Source organism: Salvelinus alpinus, chromosome 1, assembly GCF_045679555.1.
Source record: "Salvelinus alpinus chromosome 1, SLU_Salpinus.1, whole genome shotgun sequence".
Lineage (NCBI taxonomy): Eukaryota > Metazoa > Chordata > Actinopteri > Salmoniformes > Salmonidae > Salvelinus > Salvelinus alpinus.
The window spans coordinates 40,022,322-40,046,611 of record NC_092086.1 but is presented as its reverse complement, the minus strand read 5'-3'; the positions used below and the strand labels follow the sequence as shown (position 1 = coordinate 40,046,611).

Here is a 24,290-nt window from a genome sequence, read left to right as displayed (position 1 = left end):
TTTTTGGGGTATTTCGTTTTTGACTAGTTGATTGAATTCAAATAGCTGAATGGAATGTATTCTGTTAGTGAGTAATATCAGTGCTTTATAGGATTATTTTAGCAGGTTCCCAAGGCTCTCAGAGGCTGGATAGTATCAATAATCATTAAGGAGTCGTGTGTGTTCACGTGTGAAATTAGTTATTGATATACAATATATTATTTCGGCCACAATTACTAGTTTAAAAGCAGGTTTAGGATATGACTCAAAATATACCTTCATCCATCCCTCAAAAGTATATAGCTAATTCGCAGTAATCCCAAAGAGAAGACACGTGATGATTTGCGTTTGAAGAAAGGCGCTCACCATGGTGCTGAACACGATGCACGTCCTCCACTTCAACGCACAGGGTTGACATGGTTTCATAAATACTATAGTACACCTCCGTGTCCGCTTCCAGTAGGAACGATTTGCTTTAAATTTTTATTCGACTCTGCGGAAATGATCCCCCTAGGTGGCTATAGTTCTTGCCAGGAGCATCAGTATCAAACCTGCAACTGCAAGGGAATTTAGACAAGGAGGGGGCGGTGAGTGTAGAGAAGAGCGACAGCAAACGAGAGGCGGGGAAAGGAGATAAAGTTATTGCAGCGACGTGTCTTAAAGCTCCGCTTATTAAAAAAAAAAAGCTTATCAACTCGTTGACAAAAAGATTCTATAGGAACAAATAAAGATGGATATCATTATGGAGAATACCCCTGAAATGGAATGTGTTGACCAGGGCGAGGCGCTTCACTCGGACAGTGCCTATGGGTCATCTGCGGTGGACACGGATACAGAGGACTGCCTGACTCCCCTCGAGATCACTTTCCCCTATAACGAGGACCTAATGCACAAGGTGATTAGGCTACTTTTTCATAACTTCACTTAACTTAGGCTAACTTAAAATCACCAAAGAGGCTGAACTCACATAAGATGATGTGCTAAATTGGCCAATTCTACTGGGGTAGCCTATCTCTATATACAGAATCTACCTTTTAAATTGTACTCTTTTGTAAATATATATTTTAATATTTAAGTGTGTCTGTAATAGTATAAAAGTAAACTTTTCTGTCTGTGTGAACAATGCCTTCATTATGTGACATGGGAGGTGCTACAACAGTCAGCATTCTACTTGAGTGGATATTTCAGTTGTATGTGTAATGTAGAGGTAATAATACCAACGTTGGACTATGTAGGTAAACAATTTGGAATGGTTGCGCATTGCAGGGACATCTCAGTGTGGGATGACTGCTTGTGGAGAACCCATTCCCTTTGCCAGCTTCCATGACTTCATTCATCTCTCTCACCTGAATCAGCACCTGCCAGGTTTCAGGGGCCCTGGACAGCCAGGCTGACAGCTGTACATGTCCAATGGCAATGGGACAAAAAATAGATATAACTTTGTCCTCCAGGTTACATAATGAAAATGTAACCTGACTATCACTTTCTAGAAAGTGGAATGTAATGGTTGAACTGCTCCCCTTTTGTTTTTTGTAAGCCACACCAACACACATACACCAGCAAGTGCCTACTCATATGATGTATACTTTGTCATTATTGACTGCATTTTTATTTGTACTTCATGTGAGAACACTTGGAAATTGAAGGGATATGTATCAGGGTTGGGGTCAATTCCATTTAAATTCCAGTCAATTCAGGAAGTACGCATAATTAAAAATTCCAATTCTCTTCAATGCTTTTCAATGAGAAAAATGTGGTATTAGAATTGGAATTTGGTTTACTTTCTGAATTGACTGGAATTAAAATGAAATTGACCCCAACCCTGATATGTATGCTTCCTTTACATTCTCTGTTCCTTCCTATGTGTAATCTCATAGCCTTGATAGAACATCTTCCTGTTAAAGACCAAGGCTGCTTTTTAGTACATTAGCACTGATGCCAACGTTAAGTTATTCTAGAGAAATTTGCATCTTTAATGACTTTTTTTTACCTCAAGAAATATGTGGGTGTGTGGTGGAAGTAGATGGGTGGAAATGTCATGAAAGAAAGATGAGACTTGGGGCGTGTTATTCCTTTAGAGACCAAATTCACTTTAACGCCACATCATTTTTTTCACAATACACCCACTTATACTCTTCAACATTGTTGGGGTAAATTACTTTAGTAAGCAACATATAATATTAACTTCATACTTTTTCATATCACTTTATTTTTAGGGCAAGTATTTAAATTCATAGAAAGTATATATTATTTATCCATAGACATCAAGTGTTATGCTAATAATTTGATCATTCTATAACAACTCCATTCCCCAAAGCAGCTAGATAAATCCAGCCCTCACACCAACTGACTGAGAATACTCCGGTGTAGGAACAGAAAGTGCTTATGTTGAATGTTTCCATTTACCCTCTGTGTTACTTTCACAAACAATGCAGCATAATGACTCAGTGGGTGTATGAGGACAACCCCAGAGGTAGATTCTCATTAACTGAAGGAAAACAACAACCTTTTGCTATATTAGAAAGAGAGAGATGTGCAGGGATATGGGTGTTTCCTCTAGGTTGACAGAATCACATAGCCTTATAGTTTGTTTTTGACTTAATTAATTGTGAGACATCTGTGGGGGTTATTAGTCTGGGTACCAGTCTGTTTAGCTATCTAACATCTAACGGAGTACACAGACAGGTACCCAGGTTAGGGGGTTATGCCTGATTAACTAAAACAACTCAGGGGAGGTTGGTACTCTCTTACTACGAGAGCTTGTGTGTTGCTATGGTAAAAGCATCTCTCCCCTGCCCCCTGTGGTAGGCTACACCCCCACTTCCTCTCCATTTTCCCAAACTCTCCCCACCCCCTGTTGCCCCCCCACATACAGACATTAAAGTTGGATGAGGATGACAATAAATAGTAATGTAGTTGTAGGTTGACAGTGGCTTCTGGTTGCTCAGGCCTTCACACAAGGTACACCCACTGTGTGTGTTTGTGCTCCATGCGTCACCAGACGAAGCCGCAAGTCTGCGTCAGACTGTTGTTGGTGTTGTGACCGTGTATTCATGAATGCTATCCTGTCCTAAGCATCCACCCCCACAATTAACCTTTAATAAAATATAAATAAAACGTGCAAATACAAAGAAATGTTATGGCACGTTATGTATTCCAAAGCTTTCTATAAGTGAATGTTAAAGTCTCTTCAAAAGGTCAGTGTCTATTGGTTGATTTGAGATTTTAAATTGATCTGAGATTTTCAATCAAAGATTTTAAAAGGTCAACACTAATGTCAGCACTTATATCTAGTCCAATCCCCAGACAGTCTCCACTTTGTATTCTGTAGGAAGAGAAAGAGTTAATCTGGGTGAAGACTAGAAATAATGTATTTTAGCTAAATCTACCATATCTGGTGAGACAGTAATGAAGAAATTAACATTTTCTTTCTGAGGCCTAAAAAATGAGAAAGTTGAGAAAGGGATGTGAGTGATTAGAGTGTTGGGGAGCTGAGTGGGCTGTGAGGCTCTATGAGACAGCAGATAAGAGACAGTGGGGCCGCCTGCTGGGAGGTGATAAATGTCAACAAAAGAGGCGAAGAGCGTCTGCTGACTGCTGCCACGGAGCCCCAGGCTAGCCACACAACACCAGCCACCAACCTGATAACCATGGCAACAGGGCCTTATTGATGCCCACGTGCAACGCTCCCCTCTCAAATCAACAGCAGATCCCCGTTGGGATGACGCATGACCCACAGCAATGGGAAATCATTCCTATCGTATAAGAGGACCCTTGACTGAGTGTTGACTGTCTCTCTCTCTCTCTCTGTGTGTGCAGAGGTGCCTGGAGAAGTGGGTAGACTCTAATTTTGCCAAACATTTCTCAAACGGCCCGGCCGGCGAAGGAATGGCACCCTGTGTAAAAAATTCTATGAGAAACAGTGACATACACTCTGACTGACCTAAAATGATCAATCCCATATTGGTCTTTCACAGTCAGGTACCCAATCTGTACTGTGCAAGTAGGCTAATAGTAGGCCTACTATTGAAAGATAAATGAGGATGTCAACCGAGTAAGACATTTAGATTTGTTTGTGTAGATACCCTTTAATTCAAGTGTGCAGGCACCTAGCACTGTTGTTTGGTTAGTGGTGTTTCTGTAGCACATATAGCACAAGATGGAGAATGCAAAACAAATGGCAATAATTGATGCAAATAATCACTTTATATTAATTGGCATGTCTTACCTTGCTTCAAAGTAGCCTATATAGGCAAAATCCCACCATAGAAACCTGAAGGTAATTATTTTCTAAAGACTTCCTCTTATGCATACTCCTGTTCTATTGGTTTTCTTTGAGCTTTCTTTCATTGTCTAGCAGCCAAAGGTATTATCCTAGTCATATTAGCAACCCATGATAGTTGTTACATCTTTAGATCTCCCCTCTTTCTAAATATAGGCCTACCGTAGCGTGCACATTGCTGCGCCTAAAATGTGAAGAAATAATAGTTTATCAACATTTTAAGCGAAACATTCTGATCTGTTCCATCAGACTTATTTATTGATACAGCATATACCTCCACTACACTGCTTTGATATGCATCATGGGGATTAAGAAGGGAGTATACACAAGGCCCAACGAAAAATAAGTGGGTATACTCTCCACTACACCACTGTGTGCATGTGTGTGTGTGTGTGTGTGTGTGTGTGTGTGTGTGTGTGTGTGTGTGTGTGTGTGTGTGTGTGTGTGTGTGTGTGTGTGTGTGTGTGTGTGTGTGTGTGTGTGTGTGTGTGTGTGTGTGTGTGTGTGTGTGTGTGTGTGTGTGTGTGTGTGTGTGTAGCCTGCTGATGTGTGTTTGTCTGTGCTGTGTGTCATTGTGCAAGAGGTTTTTCAGTTGAGTGGGCAAGGAGAGATCTCTTAATGCTCCCTTTGGGGCACAGGGAGCATCGTCTTGAATCCAAGTAGCATGGCTGACATGATGCTCAGGCTGCAGCTGCCTTATATCCCTGGTACATTCAGACTCATCCACTGCCATTTCCCTCCTCCCGTCGGGTATTTACCCAACTGACCTTCATAGCATCACATTATATTACACACATTATATGGCATCAGGCAAGGGCATGTTCCGCACTGTAAGCAACAGATGCACATATACAGTAGGGTACGCTACACCCACTCATTGTACAGGCCTATAGATGAGCAGTGTGCTGTGCTGTTCTGTACTGTACACTCTTAGAAAAAAAGGTGCTATCTAGAAAGTACAATGTTTTTTCTACTGTCCCCATAGGAGAACCATTTGAAGAACCCTTTTTGGTTCCAGGTAGAACCCCTTTGGGTTCCACGTAGGACCCTTTCCATGAAGGGTTCTACATGGAACCCAAAATGGTTCTTCGTGGAACCAAAAAGGGTTCTCCCTGGAACCAAAAAGGGTTATGCTATGGGGGCAGCCGGAGAACCCTTTTTTATAAGAGTGCACTATGCTGTTCTGTGTAGTGCTGTGCTGTGTAGTGCTGTGTAGTGCTGTGATGTGGCTAACCTGCTCTCTGTTCTTCCTGCTATCCACAGACCATCATGGTGGGAGACAGCGGCGTGGGGAAGACCTCTCTGCTGGTCCAGTATGACCAAGGCAAGTTCATACCCGGCTCCTTCTCTGCCACTGTGGGCATTGGCTTCACGGTGAGTCTCTGCGTTATTGTCTGCCATGAGCCATAGGGGACAAGTGACCATGAAGGACCAGATCACTTTGTTACTGGGATTGATGGGACAACAAGTGTCTTCCCTTCCAGGGTTCCTAAATGCTGTTGTCTGAGGTGCCAATCATCTTCCTCTTTCTGCAATCATAATGATCTTTAGCACACAGTTGGGTGTTGCTAGAAAGCGGGTGTATGATTACAGTTAATGATGCACCAGTTGGTCTGTTCCCTGATGGATAGCTGTGTTTCGCAGATGTATCACTCACTGTTGTGAATGTGAACTGGAGTGATTGATTGTCTGCATATACAGTCTACATTATCACTGTGGTGATGTATGGTGGGCTTCCATTCACAGAGAAAATGAAAGAAAGAAAGAAAGAAAGACAGAAAGAAAGAAAGACAGAAAGAACGGGACTGTAAAAGATATAAAGCTCAGGGTGATGCTATTTTCAGAAATAGACCTGAATGTTTTGTGCTGTGACAGACAGTGATGACGAAGGCTTTGTTTGTCTGAAGGCATATAAGCCACACAAAAGCAATGCAGAAAAAGGACACAAAAAGCTGCTTACCTTGGAGATGCGAAAAATGCTTTGTCATACAGTAAAATGTTGTGACGAAAATGCAGTGGGTATAAAATGGTTTGGTTGCACTTGCAGAAACATTTGTTGTACTAGGTGGATAGAAGATTAACCAATGTTCTCCAGTCTTTCTGTCTGTCTGTTTGTCTGTCTGTCTGAGCCCACAACTGCCTGTAATGTGAAGTGATGGAGCTAGAGAGAGATACACCCACAAACATCTCTTTTTCTCGTCTCTCTTTTGACCACTGGGGGGAGACAAACTCTTAGTCAAAGATTCAGCTGGTATCCATCTACATGATCATACATGGCTTGGCAATTAGGAGAACATTTTTGACATTATGTCATGTCAATTAAGTGAAAGAAAATGAGATTCTCATATGAACACTGTCTGTTTATAGTGTATTTTCTCAAGGCTACATACATCCTTTGAAAAGTAGACATTGGTGAGGAAAGACCACCTACCTGACATGTTGTGGATTAAATTGTAGGAATTTTTCTGAATTCTGAAATCACTGGAATAGCATTAATTTAGGATTGAAACCGAAAAGTGTATTTTTCAGTGGCAACACGTTGACAGACGTTTTTTTTCGTTCGCTGAACTCCTCCTCTTTCATGATCAACGAGTCCACCTGTGACTAATAACCCGTGCCATCACTGCCTGTTGCGTTCGTGGCTCGGTTGAAGACCTAGTTGTTTTCATTTATGAAAATTACAAAAAACTGCCTCATTTCATAGACATAAATAACATTATCTTCATTGGACAAATGACAATAGCAACGTCGTTTCATCTCCCAACGCGTAAAGAATGATGCGGATCCGTTCCAACGTTCTGCATAACTGAGAAATGTTTCCGCATATTGATTATATTTTCTCCACGAATGTAGCCGCGTCCTCAAGAGAATCCCCCTTTAAGTTTTAACCACGACTCTATGATTGGCATTAGTTGATTCAGCGTCAAGAAACTGTTCTTAGAAAGCGCTGGGTGGTTTTGGACAACGCTAAATGACTGCCGATGGACTCATTGCTCGTGTTAACTGGTTTTGAGTCACTGGCATCTCGGGAGGAACATCGCGCGGCGCGCTGACAGATCTCGGTGATACTGTGGTGATAGTCATTGCGATGTCCACAAAGAAGGCATCGTTGAAGGATAAAGAGACTAAAAACGGAACATCAAAATATGTGTTGGAGAGATGCGCCTCGGTTTGCGAGTATTTTGATATTGCCTTCAAGGTCTGTATTAGGCTATTCTTATTATTGGGATATATATTATTATGTTTATTATGTGCCTATAACAGTATTATGCTTATGATCATGTTATGGCGCTGCCTGCTGGTATTAATATTGACTGTAGCCAAATTGAGAAGCTTCACTGGTGGTACAGGTGTCCATCTCTCAAGCAAATGAAGGAAAATCTATTAAAATACAGTAGCCTGTCTACTCTGCACACCAGTACACTCTTATAAAAAAGTCTGTCCCCATAGAAGAACCCCTTTGGTTCCAAATTAAACCCTTTTTTGTTCCAGGTGAAACCCTATTTTTGTTCCAGGTGAAACCCTTTTTTTGTTCCAGGTGAAACCCTATTTTTGTTCCAGGTGAAACCCTTTTTTTGTTCCAGGTAGAACCCTCTGTGGAAAAGGTTCTAAACTCAGCAAAAAAAGAAACGTCCTCTCACTGTCAACTGTATTTATTTTCAGCAAACTTAACATGTGTAAATATTTGTATTAACATAAGATTCAACAACTGAGACATAAACTGAACAAGTTCCACAGACCTGTGACTAACAGAAATGGAATTCTGTGTCCCTGAACAAAGTGGGGGTAAAAATCAAAAGTAACAGTCAGTATCTGGTGTGGCCACCAGCTGCATTAAGTACTGCAATGCATCTCCTCCTCATGGACTGCACCAGATTTGCCAGTTCTTGCTGTGAGATGTTACCCCACTCTTCTACCAAGGCACCTGAAAGTTCCCAGGCATTTCTGGGGGGAATGGCCCTAGCCCTCACCCTCCGATCCAACAGGTTCCAGACATGCTCAATGGGATTGAGATCCGGGCTCTTCGCTGGCCATGGCAGAACACTGACATTCCTGTCTTGCAGGAAATCACGCACAGAACAAGCAGTATGGCTGGTGGCATTGTCATGTCAGGATGAGCCTGCAGGAAGGGTACCACATGAGGGGGGAGGATGTCTTCCCTGTAACGCACAGCGTTGAGATTGCCTGTGACACACCGCCCCAGATCATGACGGACCCTCCACCTCCAAATCGATCTCGCTCCAGAGTACAGGCCTCAGTGTAACGCTCATTCCTTCGACGATAAACGTGAATCCGACCATCACCCCTGGTGAGACAAAACCACAACTCGTCAGTGAAGAGCACTTTTTGACAGTCCTGTCTGGTCCAGCGACGGTGGGTTTGTGCCCATAGGAGACATTGTTGCCAGTGATGTCTGGTGAGGACCTGCCTTACAACAGGCATACAAGCCCTCACTCCAGCCTCTCTCAGCCTATTGCGGACAGTCTGAGCACTGATGGAGGGATTGTGCGTTCCTGGTGTAACTCGGGCTGTTGTTGTTGCCATACCCGTACCTGTTCCGCAGGTGTGATGTTCGGATGTACCGATCCTGTGCAGGTGTTGTTACACGTGGTCTGCCACTACGAGGACAATCAGCTGTCCGCCCTGTCTCCCTGTAGCGCTGTCTTAGGCGTCTCACAGTACGGACATTGCAATTTATTGCCCTGGTCACATCTGCAGTCCTCATGCCTCCTTGCAGCATGCCTAAGGCACGTTCACGCAGATGAGCAGGGAACCTGGGCATCTTTCTTTTGCTGTTTTTCAGAGTTGGTAGAAAGGCCTCTTTAGTGTCCTAAGTTTTCATAACTGTGACCTTAATTGCTCGCCGTCTTTAAGCTATTAGTGTCTTAACGACCGTTCCACAGGTGCATGTTCATTAATTGTTTATGGTTCATTGAACAAGCACGGGAAACAGTGTTTAAACCCTTTACAATGAAGATCTGCAAAGTTATTTGGATTTTTACTAATTATTTTTGAAAAACAGGGTCCTGAAAAAGGGACGTTTCTTTTTTTGCTGAGTTTACATGCAACCCTAAACGGGTCTACTTGGAACCAAAAGGGTTCTACCTGGAACCAACAAGGGTTCTTCATAGGGTTCTCCAATCGGGACAGCCAAAGAACCCTTTTAGGTTCTAGATAGCACCTTTTTTTCTAAGAGGGTAGCCCTTGCTTTTGTGAAGTTTCCCCTTAATGTAGCACAATATACCACTATGGAATAAGAACAGCTGTTATCATTGTGGCAAGCTTCTATTCTGTTTACATTACTCTTAATTACCACACCACTATCAATTATGTGCCTTGCCACACACCAGTGCACACCAATTTCACCCCTCCCTTATGGATAATGTCAGTGGTGGAAAAAGTCATACTTGAGTAAAAGTAAAGATACCTTAATAGAAAATGACTCAAGTGAAAGTCACCCAGTAAAATACTTCTTAAGTAAAAGTCTAAAAGCATTTGGTTTTAAGTATACTTAAGTACATTTGAGCAATTCCATTTACTTTTGATTCTTAAGTATCAAAAGTAAAAGTATAAACCAGAGGGGACAATGTTTTTATTTTTTATTGACACATAGCCAGGGACACACTCCAACACTCAGACATAATTTACAAATGAAGCATTTGTGTTTAGTGAGTCCTACAGATCAGAGGCAGTAGGGATGACCAGCGATGTTCTCTTGATACGTGTGTGAATTGGACCATTTACTTGTCAAAATGTAACGAGTACTTTTGGGTGTCAGAGAAAATGTATGGAGTAAAAAGTCCATTATTTTCTTTAGGAATGTGGTGAAGTAAAAATTGGCAAAAATATAAATAGTAAAGTACAGATACCCCAAAAAACTACATAAGTAGTACTTTACACCACTGGATAATGTATCCAATGTGACACAGGTTTATTTGATATGAATCACGCTATTCAGTCCTCCCATTCTTAGTGATATCTAAATATTGTCTCAAGGGAGAATGTAGCACTTGGTAACACAGGTTAACTGCATACCACGTAATAGTACATTTCTCTCCAAATCTTAGGGGGAAAAGTCCATGTTATTGTATTTAAAATGTAATTACAGTAAAGGTGCATATTGTTACATAGTACTTTTAATCATGAGCTTTTGGGGATTGATCAGAATCAGGAGAGTGGTTAATGAACTAGACCAAGCAGAAGTACAACAGGTCATTCACACATCAGTCTCATGATGGTTTGTGCAAATATGATCTCTCATACATATCCTCTCTAAGCTGTTTTACTGCAGAACACTACTCATGTTGAAATATGAATGATCAAATTAATAAGGGTAGTCCCACACATCAACCATATCATTTAGTCTACAACCTTATAAAGATGAAATCAACAGGTGGATAAAATATCCAAACTAAATCAGGCGCCCAATAAATAACCAGGAAGTTCAGATGAGGCTAAAACAACAAGAACATTTTGCAATAGGATCATGAGTCAGTGCTTTGACACTTAACAACACTAGTCACCATGATGTCGTGAAATTCTAGTTTTATAATTTTCACTTCTCATGGATGCACAACATCATGAAATAATCAACAGATTACTTTCAGAAAGTAATTTGCATATGAACCAGTTGCACTCTATGATTCATCTCTTAAGACCAAACATTGTTCAGTGAAAGCTTGTTTGGAGTTATTACCATTCTTTTGGTCATGTGAGGGTTGATGCCAGTGTGTTGGGCCCAGGTATGACCCCTAACCCCTCTCTCTGACCTCTGGCTGTGACGCCTCTCTAGGTGATGCTGCTGGGAGACTCTGCGGTGGGGAAGACGTGTGTGCTGGTGCGCTTTAAAGACGGGGCCTTTTTGGGAGGCAACTTCATAGCCACCGTGGGAATAGACTTTAGGGTGAGAGAGATGTCAGTAGACTCAGAGTGGGGTCAACTCATGGTTGGAAGGTTCTTTGTGTCTATACATTCATAATGTATGCATTATGTCTGCTGTTTTTCTCTGTTCTCATTTCTAAATGGTCTATTTACAAGATAAACGCTAGAATGTTGTTGAAGAATCCATACATAAAATATTTTCCCATCCTATTTCAGTTAAATCTGTAAATCCAATAACCACTTTAAAGTGTTTTCATGCAGTGATGATGGCTCAAAATGTACAAACCCTTTCACAAATCAGTCAAGTCCATAGAGCACTTCTGCTACTGTGCTGCATATGGCTCTAGAATGATTGTTTTCAGCCTGGAGGAGCTGTACGTTACCCCCACAAACGATGCTCTGTCCTGGCTGGGGTCAAATAAACAAGCAGCTCTCATGTGGGGGACAGATTGGTGGGGGACAGATTTCCATAGCTTCCAACCAGCTGCTGGAGAGACGGAGAGAAAAAGATAGAGAAAATGAGTGAGAGATGGAAAAAGAGAGAGAATATGGACGGAAAGAAATACTCTTGCACCAGTGGATTTGGACCCGCTCACCCTCCAAAGAAAACACTCTATCTAATGGCTGGTAAAATGGCGGTTTTGGAGGAAATGATGTTGCATTAAGGCAGAGTACTGTGTTACCACTCTGTGTTGATGGTGTAGACATTAGGACTGCCTGGGATGGGAGTACATCATGGATAGGGATGTGTGGAGTGTTTATGTAGACAAATGGAGATTATTTTCTCCATGCTTGTGCTTCAGGTAATAACTATTCATGAGATTCATAAATAAGTGCATTATAACAATGAGTTGTGTGTAGTGACCACCCACGGCTACTTGCATTGCATCTGTATGGAACAGAAGATTATAAGGAGAGATGATTTTGAGACTGATACATCATCAGTCAATATGTTCCTTGCTGAGCCTCCAGCTATACCAGTCAATACCCTGTGTGGATGGGAAGACTGCTGTGACTAGCTAACGTGGCAGGGCTATTTTGGCCCTGCTTCCTTGTAGCAGTTACTCAGCATGCGGGCGTGTCAACGCAAAGCCGTGTGTGGCCAATCTGCGTAATAATTGGAGGGAAAAATGGAAACCCATGGCAACTAATGCAGGGGTTGGACCATGTCTGTTCTGCCAAGGTGGAAGTCTCAATGGGTGGTGACTCCCGTTAAGAGGGGCCATTTTAGAAGATTGGCCTCACTTCAGAGAGAGTGTGTGTCTGTCACAGTGTGCTCACAGGAAAGGCAGGGGCTGAGTGTACCCGGGTACTGATAGTGGAGTAATGAGGTTAGCTTAGAGGAAGTGATATGTACCAGTTGTAGCGTTCACTTCCTTCATATCAACATTGTTGCTTGTGTCATGTTTTCACTTAGTGACTTTCCTCCTGTTTTCCCCTGAAATACAAAAACAGGAAGTTTAAAAGGCCAGGGTGAGGTTAACTGGTTCAGTTACCTGCATAATAATGACACCTACACAGCAGACTGACCTTACAACAAGCTGTTATTGGTTGACCTCTAGAATGTGTGCCATTGGGTTTGTTCTTGAGTGTATGTGTGTGTGGGTGGGTGTATATACGTATTTGGGACTTAGTTTAGAAGGGACACATCATTTCACATGACTTAGGCATCTTATTCCTTCTCAATCTTCCATATTCTTTCTATACTCCCTCGATGAGCATTTTTCACAAGATATGTTTTTCACTTGGAAGCATCTTATTCCTTCTCAATCTTCCATATTCCTTCTATATTGTCTTGAAGAGCATTTTTCACAAGATATGTTTTTCACTTGGAAGCATCTTATTCCTTCTCAATCTTCCATATTCCTTCTATATTGTCTTGAAGAGCATCTTTCACAAGATATGTTTTTCACTAATCCATATCCGTAGCTAATATTATTTTTTTCACTCATGACTATTTTAGAATCGTGCCTATACAGGAAATCACATGGCGTCCCTGACAGCCACAGGAAATTAGCGGGGGAGTGGGTTGTTATTTTGCCAGTCTTCTTTCTCACTATTGTGCAATTAAGTCTAATTCCAGAACCTCTGTAGTGTGGGTGTAGCAGTTGGCTTTCTTTGCCGGCCTCTGAAGCTCCTCTTAGTTTTCATGTTGTCTGTATGAGTCTATATAGCAGTGGCGATTTTAGCATGGAAATCTTGGTGGGCCCCCCTCCCCCCCAAAAGTGGGATGCATGCCATCAAAGCCATAACACAACACTAAACAATACATGAATTGCACTATAATGGTGTCAAACGGTGCCCACAAACTGTTAGGGCCTACATAAAGCTGTCCCAACAGCAGAGTCCTAACACCTTACCACTGCTAAACCTGGCTTTCAGCGGAGCCTTGTCTGGCAGCAAAACAGTTCATTCAGCCTCATTTACTGCCTTTTAAAAAACATAGCTGACATGGCAGACTTGCTTAAACAAATGTGGTTTCTACTGACAAATGAGATGTACAAACTATGGCACAAGGGGACGACAAGAGGATAAGGGGAAATCCATAATTCCGATTAAGACGTTAATGAGCAAGCGACGACAGACGTAGTCAATATAACTATTTGTTCAGCACTTTTGAAATGTACAGCGACAGAATTCAGAACATGGGCCATTCTTACAGTGTACTCCCTGTACAAGTCAGAACCGTAGGATAAAAAAAGGGGGCATATAAACAGACAATGAAAGCTTTTACAATATTCAATGATTACAGTTCTCCAAAACAGGTTATAGGCTATATGTGCACCACCAAGTTAGAACAGTAGGCGAAATTAAGAGGTGAAAATAGACCAAATTATTAGGGTAAGGCACATTGAACGCCGTTTGGGTGAAAGCTGTACAAAACAGTAGCCAAACAAGCACACACCGGGCCACGAATGATGTGTTTACAGTACCGCGTTGGTGAAAATAGACCAAATTATTATGGTGAGGCACATGGGTTACTAACAGGTTATTACACATTAAACACTTAGTATTACTTTCTTAGCTACAGTATACATTTCCCCCTTGCATATTACATCATTTATGCGGCAGCATAGAATACATTTTTGGACTCACCTTGTGGTGAGGTGGCGCAGCGGTCCTTAATGGGCAAATTTTGTCATCAAACTTTGCCATTCTCTGGATTTATGGGGGGGGGGGGGACACAGCCACTCCATTGAATAGCAGGCTAACGTTAGTGGTTTCTTTGCAACGCTTGCAGTTAGCCACTGATTCCTTTCAAACAACTCATTGTTGAATTTGCGATTTCCAACTTGTTGTGTAATCTTTATGTCCAATGGTCGATGAACACCGATACGTTTTATCTATAATTTCTCTTCATTATTTCTCTTCATATGACAGGGATTTAAAAGGATTTGCCAGTAGATTGTTGACTTGATGACAACTGATGATGACTGCTAGCTAAGACTTTGAAAGTGAGATGTTGACATGATCAGTCCAATCAAAGCTACTGTAGATATAACGTGATTTGACGTCGTTTTATCTGTGGCCAATGACCTTGAGCCTTCTTGGAAGGGCACTTCTAGTCTAAGTCTATGACAGAACCCAAAGGGCTCACATTCTTGATCTCTACCCTTACTAAAAGCGGGTGACAGTGTGTCCCCATGAGTGACAGAACACTGAGCCAATCACAGTGCAATGCTCCTATTTTCTGCTGGCCTGCCCCACCACCACATAAAGCACTGAGCTAGGCTGAAACACCTGCATTTTAGAGCTGCCTGTTTAAATGCAGCTTTATTGACTCAATGATATATATATATATATATATATATATATATATTATTTTTTTTACACTGTTTGCAAACTGATATGTGACACATATTAATGCCAAAATAACATGCAAAACAGGCAAGCCCCCCCCAAAAAACAGAATATATATTTATTTATTTTTGCTAAAAAGGTGGGGCTCACAGGCCCACCTGCCCTGAATGACGGGTCGCCACTGCTATACAGCATGCTGTGCCATTTCCGCTCTGTTTGTTCTTTAGAATATTCTTGCTTTCTGAAGCTTCTTAATATTTAAATACCTGTGATGTGTTTTGTCTGAGTCTCTCTATTATGCAAAGAGACCCCCATAGACAGTCCTGTGGTTAACTGTTTCCTCTCCTCATCAGAATAAAGTTGTTACGGTGGACAACGCGAAGGTCAAACTCCAGGTGAGAGAGCAGGGACCTCTACACCCAACATTGATACCACTATTCCTGTGATCCTATCCCTACCAGTCTAATTCATTAAACCACAGTCAGTATCATAATATTACACAGTGGGCAGTGGCGTATGTGGTCAACACTCAAGTGTCCCTATGTACCCACAGCTTATCTATTGCAAATACGTTGTTATCATATCCTGTTTTATTAACAATGCTGGCTGAGAGGTGCCAAACATTTAAATGCCTTCGGTGGGTTTTGTCTGAGCAGCACACCACCCTGCATCCCAATGCTGGCTAGCCTCTGAAGCTAAGCAGTGTTGGTCCCTGGATGGGAGACCAGATGCTGCTGGAAGTGGTGTTGGAGGGCCAGTAGGAGGCACTCTTTCCTCTGGTCAAAAACAAAAAGATCCCAGGGCAGTGATTGGGGATATATCCCTGTATAGGGTGCCGTCTTTTGGATGGGATGTTAAACGGGTGTCTTCTGACTCTCTGTGGTCACTAAAGATCACATGCCACTTATCGTAAGATTAGGGGTATTAACCTCGGTGTCCTGGCTAAATTCCCAATCTGGCCGTTGTACCATCATGGCTACCTAATCATCCCCAGCTTCCAATTGGCTCATTCATCCCCCTCCTCTTCCATGTAACTATTCCCCACGTAATTTCTGTAAATGAGAATGTGTTCTCAATCAACTTACCTGGTAAAATATAAAATAAATAAGCCACGTGACTATTCTAATGTATTACACTGTAAAATATATTGATCATTAATTTCACGTATTCCCATTATGACTTGCATGCTCATTGGTTTGCTGCTGGTTGGGATATTGTCCCATTTTCCAGGTTTATTACATTGTTATAATTAATTTGTTTCACCTCTTTTTCCCAGATCTGGGATACTGCAGGACAGGAGAGATTCCGCAGTGTCACGCACGCCTACTACAGAGACGCACAGGGTAATCTCTGCTCTAATTAAACACTTCCTGGTTGTGTGTGTTGTAGAATGCTAAAAACACATGGCTGTGTGAGACTCTCTGCCTTTCTCTCCTCAGCCCTCCTCCTGCTCTATGACATCACCAGCAAGTCATCCTTTGACAACATCAGGGTGAGAAACCTATCATGTCACACTCTTCACTCCTCCTTCTTATCTCCTCACGTCTTCTCATAAGCTCCCTTTTAGAGGAAGAACCCAGAATTCATTTTACATGCCAAGTAATATATGGCCTCCACATTACATTACTGAAGTTACTGAAGCCATCTTTTAAGGTTTTGAAGGTTTGGGGATAAGAGGAAGTGCAGCTCAGAATGGCCGAATAGAGAGTAGTTACCAAAGCAGCAGAGCAGAGAAATTGATTATGTTTTTGTAGAGAGGATCTCCTTTAGCACTGGCATTTTTACTGACTAATCTCATTTTTAAATCTCTCTCTCGCTCTCTTTCTCTCTCTCTCTCTCTCTTCCCCCCCTCCCATATAGGCCTGGCTGACTGAAATTCATGAGTATGCTCAGAAGGATGTGGTCATCATGTTGCTCGGTAACAAGGTGTGAGCTAGACATCATTTTGGATTTGTAGAGTGTATCAAGAGAAGTCGTCATACCAAAAAGTAACAATAAGAACACAACACAGACAGAAACATATTTGTCTCTGCTATTGACTTTGTAGCCTAATTACACACACCCACACACACAGTGTCTCAGCCTCTGAGTTTATATTGAAGTTGAATTAGAACGTTACTAGTGAATACATGTGTTGTGATGATTTCAATAGAACTGGTGGCATCTCCAGTTCAGCAGCACCCATAGATCATAGAACTGGTGGTGCTACTACAGAGACACTGGGTCATTGCTGTCACGTTCCACCAGACATAATTTATTCCCAGAGCTGGGGAGAGCAGCAGGACAGGGCACATTTCTCTCTGAGCAATGTTTGGCCTGTGGTCAGAGACTGCCCTGGGAACTGCTGTGGCTTGTGTGGGCTGATGTAGTGGTGCCTCTCTGGATCTAATGGACTAGTTGTGTCCATGACTCTCCTCTGCTCTGTCCAAACAGACGGACATGGCCGGAGAGAGGGTCATCAAGCGTGAGGAGGGAGAGAAGCTGGCCAAGGTAAGAGACAAGGCCCACTTAAGGGTTTGCTCCACTCTCCTACTGCAAAACACCAATTAGCCTCTTCAAAAGCAACTGTACAGCACTGTGAAATGAAAACGAGCTTGAAATGTTGATTTATAAACTGCACTTGTGAACTGATGTTCCATCAAGTGTTGGAGAGATGTATCACTCTGAGTGTTTGGTAGTGAGTTCATTCATATGATGAATGGGGTGTACTTGAGTAGTGCCATTAAAAGCCCTGGATGCTTTTCAGGAATATGGAGTCCCTTTCATGGAGACCAGTGCCAAGACTGGAGTCAATGTAGAGCTGGCCTTCCTGGCTGTAGCAAAGTAAGTCACGACTCATGTTATTTCTAAATGAAAGTTGCACTGTATGTGAAAGGGCAAAGACATATTGCCAAATTATGTTCCTCATCTCTCCTTCTCTTTTCCCTTATGTTTTCAATTTCTCTGCTCTGCACTGCTCCATCCCACACACTCTCGCTCTCTCTCTCACTCTCTCACTCTCTCTCGCTCTCTCACTCGCTCTCTCGCTCTCTCTCTCAGGGAGTTGAAGCACAGAGCTGCCCAGCAGCCCAACGAGCCCAAGTTCCAGATCCACGACTACATTGCGTCTGAGAAGCAGAAGTCTGGCTGCTGTGGTGGCTACATGTAGCTAAACCTCTCACCAACTGTTACACCACACCAGGCCACAGTGAGAGAGGAGCAAGAGAGACACACAAACATCTACAGAAGGAGGGAGATAGAGAGACATAGAGCAGTAGGGAGACAGTCCCCCTAAAATAGCATCATCAGATAGCGAGTAGTCAAAAAGAGCAGAGCAACCACATTGTGAAAAAGAGAGCACCTGGTCTGCTCCCCACCTACTTGGAAAGCCTATGGCCACTAGACAACCCTCATTCTACCCCTATCAGGAGAAAAACCATGTCAGTGTTTTCAGTTGGATAGAAATCCATTACCAGTGTATTTAAAATGTGAATTTATATTTGAAACATGCTCAGATCATTTAGTTCATGTGTATCACATGCTGCAGCTGCAGCGTGTCAGCCTTACTCATTATTGCCATAAGGAAGGATTGGAAATCCAAAATGGAATTTCTTACCCCAATATTGCCATATTTACAAAGAAATTAAGAAATGATCTGATCACTTTATGTAAAGATGTTAGCTGGAATAAAATACAGATTTTTTGGGGCTCATGGCTTCATATGTTTCACCACGTTCTATTCAGGACTAAATGCCATTATACATGTTGTATGAGGAGTACCCTCTACTACTGCGGTGTCATACACAGCGTGTCCCAGATGCGGCCTCTACCGACTAAAAATATGTCTAATGACAGTCATTTTGTAATTATACTCCAAATTAAAATTATTTTCTGAAATGTTGTGGTCAAATGTTAATTGAGGTGGTGGTCAGAAGTTCCAGCATGAGTTTTGATTTGCTTTTAAACGTGCCATCCACCAATGAGAGAGCTCCCTCAGACACTGTTGTTGTGGAGCCTCTATCAGTCATCATTAATGGACGTTGTTGGTGTTGTGTCTCTACTGTACATGGGTTGTTCATGGGTTGCATTGTGTAAAATGTTCCTTTGTATTTGGTTCATTATGAATGTTTGCTTATTGAATTTGCTTGATGTCACAATTATTGTCACTATGGAGGTGTCACAGTGATCACGAAGTGCCATGGAAAAGTGCTTTGTTATCGTAAAGTATATAAAAACTATTTTTTTGTAATGAAGATGGTGGTGTTTTATTGCAGTGTGTGTTTGTATATCTGTTCTTTGAGTCTCTGGGGAGGAGGAAATAGGTCAGGGTTTCCCAACTGGCGGCCACTGGTGGTTTTATTTGACCCCCCAAGTTTTCTGAGCAAAAAAATATATATATACGGTACCAGTCAAATGTTTGGACACAACTACTCGAGGGGTTTTCTATATTTTTACTATGTTCTACATTGTAGAATAATATTGTAGACATCACAACTATGAAATAACATATGGAGAAACCAAAAATATATATTTTTGATTATTCAAAGTAGCCACCGTTTGCCTTGATGACAGCTTTTCAAACTTAGCATTCTCTCAACCAGTTTCACCTGGAAGGCTTTTCCAAAAGTGTTGAAGCAATTCCCACATATGCTGAGCACTTGTTGGCTTCTTTTTCTTCACTCTGCATTCCAACTCACCCCAAACGATCTCAATTGGGTTGAGGTTGGGAGATTGTGGAGGCCAGGTCATCTGTTGCAGCACTCCATCATTCTCCTTCCTGGTCAAATAGCCCTTACACAGCCTGGAGGTGTGTTGGGTCATTGTCCTGTTGAAAAATCAATGATTGTCCCATTAAGGGCAAACCAGATGGGATGGCGTATCGCTGCAGAACGCTGTGGTAGCCATGTTGGTTAAGTGTGCCTTGAATTCAAAGTAAATCACTGACAGTGTCACCAGCAAAGCACCCCCACACCTCCTCCATGCTTCATGGTGGGAACCACACATGCGGAGATCATCTGTTCACCTGATCTGCGTCTCACAAAGATACAGCGGTTGGAAACAAAAATCTGAAATTTGGACTCATCAGACCAAAGGACAGATTTCCACCGGTCTAATGTCCATTGCTCGTGTTTCTTGGCCCAAGCAAGTCTCTTCTTATTATTGGTGTCCTTTAGTAGTGGTTTCTTTGCAGCAATTCGACCATGAAGGCCTGATTCACGCAGTCTCCTCTGAACAGTTTATGTTGAGATGTGTCTGTTACTTGAACTCTGTGAAGCATTTATTTGGGCTGCAATTTCTGAGGCTGGTATCTCTAATGAACTTATACTCTGCAGCAGAGGTAACTCTGAGTCTTCCTTTCCTGTGGCGGTCCTCATGAGAGCCGGTTTCCTTACAGCGCTTGATGGGTTTAGCAACTGCACTTGAAATTTTCCCGCATTGACTGACCTTCATGTCTTAAAATAATGATGCACTGTCATTTCTCCATGCTTAATTGAGCTGTTCTTGCCATAATATAACCTTGGTCTTTTACCAAATAGGGCTATCTTCTGTATACCACTCCTATCTTGTCACAACACAACTGATTGGCTCAAACGCATTAAGAAGGAAAGAAATTCAACAAATTAACTTTTAACAAGGCACACCTGTTAATTGAAATGCATTCCAGGAGACTACCTCATGAAGGTGGTTGAGATTCTTCCGTTGGCATTGAGGAGTACACCACATCAGTCACTGGCTTCATCAATAAGTGCATCGATGATGTCGTCCCCACAGTGACCGTACGTACATACCCCAACCAGAAGTAATTGATTACAGGCAACATCCGCACTGAACTAAAGGGTAGAGCTGCCAGTTTCAGGGAGTGGGATTCTAACCCAGACGCTTATAAGAAACCCTGCTATGCCCTCCGATGAACCATCAAACAGGCAAAGCGTCAATACAGGACTAAGATTGAATCATACTACACCGGCTCCGATGCTAGTCGGATGTGCAGGGCTTGCAAATTATTACAGACTACAAAGGGAAGCACAGCCGTGAGCTGCCCAGTGACACGAGCTAAATTATTTCTATGCTCGCTTCGAGGCTAGCCACACTGAAGCATGCATGAGAGCATCAGCTGTTCCGGACAACTGTGTGATCACGCTCTCCGTAGCTAATGTGAGTAAGACCTTTAAACCGTTCAACATTCACAAGGCCGCAGGGCCAGACGGATTACCAGAATGTGTACTCTGAGCATGTGCTGATCAACTGGCAAGTGTCTTCACTGACATTTTCAACCTGTCCCTGACTGAGTTGTAATACCAACATGTTTCAAGCAGACCACCATAATGCCTGTGCCCAAGAACACTAAGGTAACCTGCCTAAATGACTACTGGCCCGTTGCACTCACGTCTGTAGCCATGAAGTGCTTTGAAAGGCTGGTCATGGCTTACATCAACACCATTATCCCAGAAACCCTAGACCCACTCCAATTTGCATACCGCCCCAAAGGATCCACAGATGACGCAATCTCTATTGCACTCCTCTCTGCCCTTTCCCACCTGGACAAAAGGAACACCTATGTGAGAATGCTATTCATTGACTACAGCTCAGCGTTCAACACCATAATGCCCTCAAAGCTCATCAATAAGCTAAGGACCCTGGGACTAAACACCTCCCTCTGCAACTGGATCCTGGACTTCCTGACGGGCCGCCCCCAGGTGGTAAGGGTAGGTAACAACACATCTGCCACTCTGATCCTCAACATGGGGACCCCTCAGGTGTGCGTGCTCAGTCCCCTCCTGTACTCCCTGTTCATCCTTGACTGCATGGCCAGGCACGACTCCAACACCATCATTAAGTTTGTAGACGACACAACAGTGGTAGGCCTGATCACCGACAACGATGAGACAGCCTATAGGGAGGAGGTCAGAGACCTGGACGTGTGGTGCCAGGACAACAACCTCTCCCTCAACGTGATCAAGACAAAGGAGATGATTGTGGACTACAGGAAAAGGAGGACCAAGCATGCTCCCATTCTCATCGACGGGGCTGTAGTGGAGCAGGTTGAGAGATTCAAGTTCCTTGGCGTTCACATCACCAACAAACTATCTTAACAGTTTCTATCCCCAAACCATAAGATTCCTGAACAGCTAATCCCCCCCCTTATTTTACTCCACTGCTAGTCTCTGTTTATTATCTATGCATAGTCACTTTACCTCTACCTACATGTACATATTACCTCAATTACCTCAACTAACCTGTGCCCTCGCACATTGACTCATTGTACCGGTACCCCCTGTATATAACCTCGCTACTGTTATTTTACTGCTGCTCTTTAATTACTATTATTTTAAATGTTTTACTCATCTATTTTTTACTTAACACTTGTTTTTCTTAAAACTGCATTGTTGGTTAAGGGCTTGTAAGTAAGCATTTCACAAACTTTGGACTGGTACTGTATATATATTTTTTGGGTGGAATTTTCATTGTTGGACATAAAAGACTAAAAATACCAGGAAACCAGCTTCAAGTTATTTTTATTTAAGAAATATATACCTAAGTATTCCCACGCATAATAGAGACACAATATCGTATACAAATGAAAGTAAGGTTTGAAAGTATTATGTTTTAGTCAAACATTGTGCCAGCCCCCAACCAACCGCTCCAGAAAAAAATCGGCCAGCGGCTGAATCTAGTTGATGATCCCTGCTGTGGGTGGATGGGATGTGATGTACTGAAGTTGCCTCCCACCAGGTGGCAGCATTGCTTTTCAAATAATAATAGGGCGTTACATTTTAAAGAGCCACTGAACACGCTGATTGGCAGGTGTGTTTTAGAAAAACAAGATTTCAGTCTTGGGGTGTTTCCTGACCGATTCCGCGTTTGGTTAATGATGTTTGTCCGCCATGAGAAGCCTCAAAATCACCATAATGAATCTAATATTACTCAAGAAATCTGTAATTCATTTTGACGTTTTTGACTAGGATGTTTTAGTTGCGTGATTTTACATCGAACTGAAGTGTGTGGTACAGTATTTCTCAAGTAAAGAAATGCAACACACGTTGTCTTATGTAAACAAAGTCGGAGCTGCTGGGCAGGTCTGTCTCACTGTCTATGCTATTGGATAGAGAGCATTCACTGCAGCTGTTCACCCCATGTTAGTAGGCAAATGAAACTCGTCAAATCAAAACCCAACCTTCATTACCAGTTGTGACGCACGGATGTTCCACACTCAGTTTTAGACAAGACTGACTTTATGACCAAAATGATCCTATTTACACTTTGTAGTCAATTTTGACACACTGTTTCTGACTCATATCAATGCCACATAGGCCGTTTTCAAAGGGATTCGTTGATTTTTAAAGGCAGTCGCTCCATCACCACTCATTATTTCACACAAATAGCTCCAAACATACACAAAGTCACAAAGGGACTGGATTGTGTTGTGAAATACATCCTACTCAATCATTTAATATATATATATATTAAAAAAACAAGCCAGTAATACATCCACTTATTGAGACAGACAGAACATGTTTATTTCAAACCACCACATATAGAGATGAATGTGAGATTATGGGAATCCTCACAGCCTTGTAATTTGAAAAGGGTTATTTACTGGTACTGTACGAAAGAGGTTCAGTTTGAGCTGAGTTGCAGGGCTACATCAACCTGGATAGTGGAGTCTGTAGTGGAGATGGTGGTGCCAGGCAGAACACCCATTACTCATTGTACCTGGCTCAGCATTGTACCTGGAATCTAGCTCTCCCCTCCCCATCCAGTCTATCAATCCCATAGACCATAAACCTCCTAGGAACTCTTCCTCCTCCACACAGTTGTACAGCTGTACCAACGATTAAATCAAACACAAACAAGAATCATTAATTCCTCAGAAACATCACATAGCACCTGACCATCAGCCTTTCTGTATACATAGTTTGAGATGATAGGCCTATGAGTGAGTCATCAATAAATTATAGTGAGTCATCAATATATTATATTAAGGACATTACCATGCATTGATAAGTGTACCTGGCAAATGTCCTAGTATAGAGAAGTAACAACTCTGCTGTGGTTTTGGGTCAATGAGGTCCTTGCCGTTTTAGTGATGATGTAATAGAGCATTTCTCAAGGAGGGTCTAGGCCCCTTCCTTCCACATATATGTAACCGTTGTGAAATGGCTAGTTAGTTAGCGGTGGTGCGCGCTAATAGCTTTTCAATCTGTGACGTCACTTGCTCTGAGACCTTGAAGTAGTGGTTCCCCTTGCTCTGTAAGAGCCGTGGCCTTTGTGGAGCGATGGGTAACGATGCTTCGTGGGTGACTGTTGTTGATGTGTGCAGAGGGTCACTGATTCGCGCCCGGGTCGGGGTGAGGGGACGCCATAA

At 42.4% G+C, this 24,290-nt stretch overlaps 1 protein-coding gene across 2 annotated transcripts; it reads left to right on the top strand.

Moving 5' to 3' along the window:
- The first annotated feature begins 320 nt into the window (after positions 1 to 320).
- On the top strand, positions 321 to 19,176 carry LOC139575817 (ras-related protein Rab-37-like). Of its 2 annotated transcripts, none has more exons than XM_071401152.1 (9): positions 321 to 874; positions 5,525 to 5,635; positions 15,298 to 15,339; positions 16,221 to 16,287; positions 16,384 to 16,436; positions 16,805 to 16,870; positions 17,378 to 17,434; positions 17,691 to 17,767; positions 17,984 to 19,176. In XM_071401152.1, the coding sequence occupies exons 1-9, from the start codon at positions 710 to 712 to the stop codon at positions 18,090 to 18,092; spliced, it is 747 nt and encodes a 248-aa protein (XP_071257253.1). In that variant the 5' UTR covers positions 321 to 709; the 3' UTR covers positions 18,093 to 19,176. The 2 variants fall into 2 exon arrangements, with proteins under 2 accessions (XP_071257253.1, XP_071257263.1); XM_071401162.1 differs by lacking the exons at positions 321 to 874; positions 5,525 to 5,635 and adding exons at positions 6,854 to 7,460; positions 11,055 to 11,165.
- Positions 19,177 to 24,290: the final 5,114 nt, after the last annotated feature.

What these genes read in the sequence shown, in the direction of transcription:
- LOC139575817 (XM_071401152.1), top strand. Translation starts at nt 710, where the DNA reads ATGGATATCATTATGGAGAATACCCCTGAAATGGAATGTGTTGACCAG. An exon ending in CTACTACAGAGACGCACAGG is followed by an intron (nt 16,288 to 16,383) that starts GTAATCTCTGCT and finishes TTCTCTCCTCAG; the next exon opens with CCCTCCTCCTGCTCTATGAC. An exon ending in CATCCTTTGACAACATCAGG is followed by an intron (nt 16,437 to 16,804) that starts GTGAGAAACCTA and finishes CCTCCCATATAG; the next exon opens with GCCTGGCTGACTGAAATTCA.